The sequence below is a fragment of the Equus quagga genome, chromosome 14, assembly GCF_021613505.1.
Source record: "Equus quagga isolate Etosha38 chromosome 14, UCLA_HA_Equagga_1.0, whole genome shotgun sequence".
NCBI classification, from domain to species: Eukaryota; Metazoa; Chordata; class Mammalia; order Perissodactyla; family Equidae; genus Equus; species Equus quagga.
The window spans coordinates 27,496,735-27,505,285 of NC_060280.1; the positions used below are offsets into that span (position 1 = coordinate 27,496,735).

The 8,551-nt window shown below is 57.8% G+C and overlaps 1 protein-coding gene across 3 annotated transcripts in view; it reads right to left on the reverse strand.

Annotated features, from left to right (window-relative positions):
* The window catches only part of PDE2A (phosphodiesterase 2A), a 63,105-nt gene that overhangs the window by 20,360 nt on the left and 34,194 nt on the right, over positions 1-8,551 (reverse strand). For all 3 annotated transcript variants that reach the window (XM_046637580.1, XM_046637577.1, XM_046637579.1), the window contains one exon: positions 6,482-6,570. In XM_046637580.1, the coding sequence (XP_046493536.1) occupies positions 6,482-6,570 (89 nt within the window). The remainder of the gene's footprint in view (positions 1-6,481; positions 6,571-8,551) is intronic.

The window sequence follows — 8,551 nt, forward strand, 5'->3', positions numbered from 1 at the left end:
ATATGGGAAGGACACCTCGGGGCCCAGCACAAATACCAAAGAGCAAGTAAAGCAAGTGCTCCAGGCCAGGCGGCCTGGGTAAATCCTGCGGAGGCTGCCACTTGACCTTGGGCAAGTGACCTAACCTCTCTGAGCCTCCCAGGGAGTTGTGGGTGGAGGAGAATGGAAGCCTAACCATCACCATCCTCAGAAAACCACTCTAGAGCAACTTTCGCAACTAGAGCAACTTAGCAACTGCTAAGCACAGGAGGGGCCTCCTGAGACAAACATCATAACTGCCGTTTAAGGGACATCTCCGAGGTGCCCTGCACAGGGTAGGCAACTTACATGGATGAACTCAGAATTCCCAACAATCCTATGAATTAAATAGGATCATCATCTCCGTTTTCAGGGGGAGGAACTAAGGCGCCGAGAGGTTGAGTAACCTGCCCAGCGTCCCATGGCTGATTAGTGGTAGAGCCAGGATTTGAACCCAGGCAGCTGGCACCAGAGCCCACACTCCTAACCAGTGTGGTAGAACCTTCCTGAAGACCTGATGGGGTGTGAGCCATCCAAGAGGAGGCAAAGGGCGTAGGTGTGAGGAGGGGAGAGGAGGGGGGAACTGAGGCAGGGCAGGCCAGTTCCTCTCTGCCTTCACCACACATACCGCCCTTTCCCTGGCCTCTGGCTCTCCCTGCTTAATTAAGCGCCTGATTTTTCACCAAATGTCACTCCCTGATGATTAATTGTCCTGGGTTCCTCATCCCTCATGCTGCCTCCACTTAATTATGTTTGTAGGAACTGTCTGGCCCGGAGAGAAGAGAAGCTTGGGGGGCTGGGACTCAGCATGTGCATGTGGGATCACTAAGGGGGGCCCAGCGAAGGTCAGATGAGGAAAGAGACGAAGTGGTCTGAAAGTCTCCAGCTTAGGAGGTCACAGCCGCCAGAGAAATGGAGGGCCAAGGAGCTTGAGCATCTCAGTCAAGGTCACACAGCATTCTGAACCAGACCCATTTCGCTCCTGGCCCCTTGGTTCAGAATCTGCAGGAACCAGTGGTGTCTGCCTGCTTCCAGCCCTCACACCCTGGACCTGTGGGCTCCTGGAGTGCTGGGCTCCAGTTCTGAGCTGTCTCCAACCACTGCAGGAAGAAAGAGGGATCCAGGGTGGCAGGAGGGCAACAGCAGCCATGTTTCCTGATGACTAAATTGATAAAGGCTGGGCTTCATGGAGGCAGGAGGCCCACCTTGGTGACCCTCAGCCAAACTCCCTCTTGTGGACCCCACCCAGCTACTTGGCCTTGGACAAGCTGGTTATCCGGCAGCCACAAGGTGGCGCTGGTCCCTGCACTGCTGGTCTGCGAGCGTTGCAGCTTCATCCCCCTGGTCCTTCGTGAATCCCCTCTTCCACCCATGGACCACGGCTGCCTTTGCCTCTCTGCCTCCTTCCCCCAGGACCCTGATGAAGGAATCTGCTCTCAGCCTTTCTTCTCTTCTGCACAAAACTCTCACCTCTGTGCTCATGGCCTCATGACTCGCCAGTGTCCACTCTCATGAGCTCCAGACCCCAGAGAACCAAAGGCCTCCTGGAGGCCCGCTCTGGGTGTCCCTGAGGTTGCCAAAGGCACCCAGCCCCTATCCTCTCCATCACTACTGCAGAGTGGCACAACATCCACCGGGTCCCTGTGGCTTGTCCACCAACTGTCCTAGCTGCTTCCCTCTTCCTCACCTCCCCATCTGATGGGTGAGTCACCTCCCATGCATCTCTCACACTGTCCCCTGCTCTCCACTCCAAGCCACTGCCACTACCAGCTCAGACACCTCTCCTCCGAACCCGCAGCAGGCTCTCCCCAGCCTCCTGCCTCCTGTCAGCTCCCTTCAATCCAGCCCCATACCAGAACCAGAGCAAGTTTTCTCAAATACTTATGGGAACATTCCACAGAGTATTTATTCGGGGACCTTCTGGGTCAGGTTCGGTCCTGAGGACCGAGATGAAGACTGACACACAGACCCACACTCGAGTGCAGGGATGAGCGCTCTGACAAAGCGAGGAAGAGTGGGCCTCAGCCCACCCAGGTGCAGGATGGAAGTGGGGTCAGAGAAGGCTTCCTGGAGGAGGAGATGCCTGAAGTGAGTCCTAAAGGATATGCAGAGGTTGTCAGGACAGACAGGAAAGGATGTGCAGGCAGAGGGAACTGCATGTGCCAAGCCTCGGAGGAAAGAAAGAATGTGTGTCTGTGGGGCGGTCCAGCTGCCAGGAGGTTGGTGTGGCTGGACAGTGGTGAGCAGGACTGGAGAGGGGCCACGGCCCCAGGGAGCTGGGCTTGGTCCTGAGGGCAGTGGGCGCCCCGGGAGGGACCTGAGCAGGGGAAGCTAGAGCTTAGATTTGATTTCAGGCTGATCATACTGGCTTCTGGGTAAAACTCTCACCAGAGAGGGAGAATCTGAGACCACAGACGGGCTTCAGCGAGGGCCCCATCATCTAGGGGCCCCTGGACAGCAGAGGAGAGGCTGGGTTGGTGCAGGTCAGCCTCGATAGGGCCCAGATCTCCCACCAAGCCTGGGAGCCTCCAAGGGTCCTCAACCCTCAGGAGTCCCCGCATCTTGGCACCTTGCCCTGCAACCTGCTCCCCCTGTGGCCCAGCCACATCTCACAGCCCCAGGCAGGGGCGCACCAGGCCATGCCCATCTCACTCCGCCCCCAAGTGAGCTCTTTTCCTCTGCTGCACCCATCCCAGAACTGCTGTACCCCTGAAGGGATGGAATGGGGGCTTCATCTACTGCCCACACCCGCCATGGCTCACCCTTCAACTGGGAGCCCCCGCCCTGCCTCCTCTCCCCTCCTGACTTCCCCGCCCCCCTGACCTCCTGCCAGTCAATGGTGGGGGGTGAGGGGACTCCACACCCTGGGGCCAGCTGTCCAGGTGGAAGGCTAATGACTCAGCCTGGGTGCCTGGGTGGCATGGTTTGCCCCAGTGACAATAGAGACAGATGGGTGCAGAGCGGGGAGAGGAACAGGCGTGGACTTTATGACGGCTCCATCCCTTTAACAGCTATTTGCTTAGTGGAAAGAGTAGAAGAAAAGGCTCTCTGTTGGTGTAGTCAATGGCCTGGAAAGAGCTGAGTGTCCAGGTCCCCCTTCTACCTGTCTGAGCCCCTTCTTTGGTGAGGCCCCATCCTCATTACTGAGCCCCTGACCCTCTGAGCCCCACCCCACCCCTCCCAGAGCCTCAGCCTCCTCTGATCATTCATCTTTCTCTTAGAGACAAATTATGATTCAGGCCAGGACCTGGATCCTCCTCTCCCTGTCTCTCTCCCTGAATGTGAGACTCCAGAGATGGGAACAGACTCTTCCCTGTGTCCCTCAAGACAAATCAGAGGGACAGACAGACAGATTCTGCAGTGAGAGGGGACCAGGTCAGATCTGAGGGAGAAGTTTCTCAAGGTTGGGCCCTGGGACCCTCAAACGGTAGGAAAGGGAGACAGCCAGCTGGGGCTGGTGTGGGCGGTGTCTCCGTTGCAGCTGAAAAGCCCCAAATTTTGCTGTACTCAGCAGTGGGTAATCAGAGGCTTTAAGATGGCAGGAGACACAATAAGAAGAGGAAGGCGGTGGGGCTGGGGACTGAAATAGGCTGGGAAATCAAGGGGGGGCACCAACAAGAGGGAGGCGAAGCCTTCCAGGAAACCCCTCGCTCAGGCAGCCCTCCAGGATTCTCTCCCCTCCAGCCCGAGGCCCCTTGCACCCTGAGAATTCAGAGCTGGACCAGCCCTCAGACATCACAGTGTCCAATCTTATCATCTCACAGAAGCTTAGACTGAGGCCCAGAGAGCATGCATGGGACGGTGATGGCAGCCATGTTGTCCTGGATCCCAGGTTTCCCAACTCCTAGCCCAGAGTTCTTCTTGTGGATGGACCTACCCCTTGGGGAGGCCACCACAGCCCAGACACTTTTTCTGAAAATTGGATCCTCCTTAACTCCAGGGAGCTATGGAGTAGGCCTCCTAGAGGGCCCCTGGCTGGGCCACATGGGATAAGGGAAATGTGGGCTGGTCCAGATGGAGACAGCAGGGAAGGACTTTGCAAGAGAGGAGAGAGCACAAGCCAGCACAGGAGGCAGGAACCCCAAAACACATTGGGGGGATGCATCTGGGCATTTGGGAGCCTGTGGAGTGGTAGGCGGCAGTGGCGGGGGTGCTGGGGAGCTGGTGGGCCTCATCACGCCCCCTTGGCCCCTCTCCACCCTGCCTCCCCCACCCCGCCCTGAGTCCATCCTCTGCCCCTTCTCCTGGGCCCTTATCTGTCTTTATGATCCACCTCCACTTCACACCTGCTGCTGTTTGTCAGCCCCGCCAGCCCTCCAGGGTTTCCCCGGAGAAGCATCCCTCCTCGGGCACTGCCAGAACCTCAGGCTCCACGTCAGCCTGGGGAGGGTGCCTCGGCCTCCTGAGGGGGCCAGAGCCACAGAGGTCACCATTGGAGGGACCCTATGTCCAACCCACCCATTTTATAGAAAAAGAGATAAAGGCCAGAAGGGAAGTAACTTTCTCAATGTCACCCAGTGAGTAGCTGTGTTGGGACTTGTGGGTGGAGGGCAACCAGCAATCATGGCTCCCACCGCCTGCTGGGCACCAGGCTGAGCCGGGGCATCTGCTGTCTCATTAGGCCAATAGACAGGCCCACTGTTATCTCCATTCTAGAGATAAGAAACCAGGTTTGGAAGGGGACACAGCGAGGCAGGGATGGGGCCGGACTAGAATCCAGGCCTCTCTGACTCCCATTCCAGTGCTCTCCTGTCTTCCTTGTACCAAGCTCTCAGTCCTAGGGGTGGAGGTGGGCTCGCCTCCAGACATGTGGGGGACTGGGGAGCACAGAGCCCATATTTCAGAAGAGAGGACTGGCCTGGACCTTCGCCCGCAGTCCTTGCCGGCCTGAATGAACCTTGATCTCTGTGTCCCCTGGGACGCCCCCACTGCCCTACCCATCTTGTCCCCTCACCCGCCTCGCCTCCTCGGCCTCCTGGATTTCTGAGCCCTGTCTCCCAGCAGGCACTTGCCTCCCCATCTCCACTGAACTCTAGGCTAATTGCATTGGAACATTCACTTTTAATTGCTTTTTTTTTTTTTTTTTTGGCCCTTCTCCAAAGGCTTTACTGAGCCTGAAGTGGTTGGGGGGCAAGGATACTGACGCAGAAGATTGGAGCCCCCTCAAAGATCCTGGACTGCAGACCTCCCCCCCCATCACAGCAGAAAGCCGGAGGGAGCGTTTGCAGGCTGGGGGACAGAGCCAACACTGCAGGATGCTCCCCTCCTGCCTTCTGAGCCCAAGATCCTGCATCCCCCTCCCAGGAAGGCCTTCCCAGGCCACTTTGAGGAGACTTCCTGGATGGGCAAGCTCATATTAAGCGAAGTTCTTGAGAATTAGAATTAGGGGCGGGGGTGCTGGCTCAGAAGAGAAAACGGGAGAGTATAGCATTTTTTTCCAAGATTCCAAAGACCTTCCAGCCCTATCCTGCCATCCTACAGATGGGACAGTAGAGGCCAAAGAGGGGCATGGCTGGCTTGGTTCACACAGTCCTTGGGGAGGAGTTGAAGGGAACAGTGTCACCCACCACCCACCCCTGGGGAAGTCAAACACTTTCTCATCTGACAAGTTCCACTTTCCCTCACTGTCCCCTGAAGGGCCAGGAGCCAGGAGACCGTGTCCCAGGCCTGGCTCTGCCTCACATCAGGTATGTGGCGTTGGACATGGCTCATGATGTCTGCCCATCTGGAAAATAAGGAGGCTGAACTCAATAGGCTCAGACGTATCAGGGGACCCCAGGGCGCTGAGCCCTGGTTCTGAAAGTCCATGATTCCAACGTTCTATCACAACGAGAATAAAACCAGACATTTAGCATTCATTACCGTACAGTTTTAAGTCCTTTGCATGTGTTAAACTCATTTAATCCTCCCAAGAACCCTAGGAGAGAGGTACTATGATTATCGCCATGTTACAAACTGCCCCAGATTATATGGCCAGGAAAGGGGGAGCAGGGACGTGAATGCAGGCACTCAGGCTCCAGAACTCACAGCAGGCCGCTGCCTGGGGACAACCTGGTCTCTGATACAGGGTTGACAGCGTGCACCCCTGCGGGTCCAGCATCCCGGGATGCCAAGCGCTGTGTGAACCTCCCAGGCAGCTCTCATGGTTGCTGGAGTTCTCACTGACAAACTGTAGCCCAACATCCTGAGCCTCAGCTCTGAGGAGGCTGCCGCAGCTCAGAAGAGCTCTCTAGGAGAAAACCCACCAGCTGGCACCTTCCCTGCGCTGTCCACGCCCCCAACACGATGCGAGACAAGACCCTGCTTCTCCCCTCTGTGCTAGAGTCAGGGACCCGGCCAAGGAAGCCGGCTGGCAGGGAGGCTGAGATTGAGGTCGGATGGGGAGGGCAGATCAAGGCTTGGAAGGTGCCCCAGGCCTGAGACCCTGGGCGGTGAGAGGTCAGTGGGGTGGAGGATGGCTTACCGGACTTTTCCCTCCTGGGGCAGCTCGTGGGGCGGGTCCTCACATACCAGCCGGGACTCCGTGTCCAGCAGGTAGGTGTAGACGGTCTCCTAGGACAGAAGGCACTCATGAGACCCTGCGGAGAGGCCTCCCAGCCGCCCAGTGCCAGTCTGCACATGGGTCTGGGGGACAAGCTCACGGAGCTCGGGCAGTGGGCACAGGTGTCATGTCTGTACTCCCTGGGGACTCTAAGAGTAGCCAGCAAGGAAAACTCCCTTACAAACTTAGCACCCCACCCTCTCCTCTTGGAGGGGCCTTGGGCAGGCAGTGATCCGTGACCCTGCCGGCCTTTTTACCTCTCACCCCAAGTCCAAGGCACTTGGGGAGAGGGGCTGAAGGGCCGAAGGTCCAGACAAATCCCCCAACACCACCCCGGGATATTTCCCTGCCATGACTCCAGCCTCAGCAAACAATAACTGAGCCTCCAACCAGGGCTGTACTTCAGGAGGGGCCTAGAATGTCCTGGAAGCATCCCTCCTACCTCAGAGACACACCTCTACAAGAAACCACACACCAAGCCAGGAGGGCTGCCTGGAGGAAGCGACCTTAAAGCTATAACTAGAGTGGGACCTAGACACATTCAGAGAGTGGCTGAGGCACAGAAGACTGGCTTCTGGGCTCAGTTGCAGGTCTGTAGGTATAAAGAGCATGGAGCATTTATGGAACTGACAGGGGCAATGGGCACAGGAGGTGGGTTTGGGGTCAGCAGGGGCTGAGCTGGAAGGGCCTGTAAACCGAGCTGGGGGAGGCTGTGGGGGGCTGCTGCCAGGCGAGCGGTGAGCCCTGAGAGACAGGAGCAGATTTGTATTCTGGGAGAATCGCTCCCCAGAGTGAGATCAGAGCTCTGTTCGAAGCTTGTCAAGTCTTCGACTTATGAACCAGCTCTCCCCGAGGCCCCAGAGCAGTGTCGGCCTCAGGTCCAGGCTGCATCTTGGCAGAAGCAGTGGCCCTCACCAACCCACAGGAGAAAATCCACATTCCTCCCAAGCAGGACTGGCTCCCCTCAGGGATCCACAACCAACTCCCATCCAGCACAGCCTTGCGGAGCGTCTACACCACGCACATCGTGTGTGACAAGGGAGACCCAGATGCCAGTGCTGCCCAGCAGAGCCTGTGCCCCAGGGAGGGGGCCCCCACATGCCCAGCTAAGTATCCTGAGGGCCGCTGTGTTCTTTGTGGGAGGATGGAGGTCTCTCCTCTCTGCTGAGGTATCAGGGAGGGCTTCTGGAGGAGGTGACATTGGAGCTAGGTGTTGAAGGCCCACCCTCAGTGAGTGTGGAGTCCTTCTCAGCAGAAGCAGTTCTCTCTCATGACTGTGAGTCCACAATCCTGTCAGCCACTCTTGCCTTTGGCTGTCCCCAGCCAAACCCCACCCTCTTCCAACCTGCAGGAGATGTCCCAGTCCCACCTCCAGAGAACCTGAGCCAGGCTGGGTGGGGGTGTGGGCTGAGAACGACAGGGCCTGAGGGCACAGACACAGGCAAAGCCTGGAGCCCCCTTATTCTCCTGGGGGAGGGTCTAGGCAGGAGTTCAGGGATGAAGAAATCAGTGGGAAGAAGGCCCCCTCTCCTCATCTGTATCCAGCCTCCTTGTCATTCTACTCTTTCAGTAGCTGGGAGGGGCCTGAGGGATTTGGCCCAAAGAGGTAAAGGGACCACTGAGCACCAGGGGTCACACAGAGAGTCCTGCCCCGGCAGGGAGAGGGTGGGTAACCTGGGGGTGGAGAGGCAGGGAGGGCGGGTCCCCACTTCGCTTCCGGATGTCCATCTGCCTGCCGCCCCTCACTCTCAGCCCTCTGCGTTAAAATTAGCTGCATTTATTGGAGAGAAGGAGGGAACCGTTTCAGACACATCAGCACCATCTGCATTCGGGGCTGCCCGCCACAATGGGTGCTGATGAGGCAGGCGGGCACCAGCAGCTCTCCTCTCTGGGGGGTAGGGAGACCCCTCCCCGATTTCTCCTCCCCTCCCTTGGGGCAGAGCAGACCCCTCTATCTCCCCCTCCCCTCTCTGGGGGCAGAGCAGACCCCTC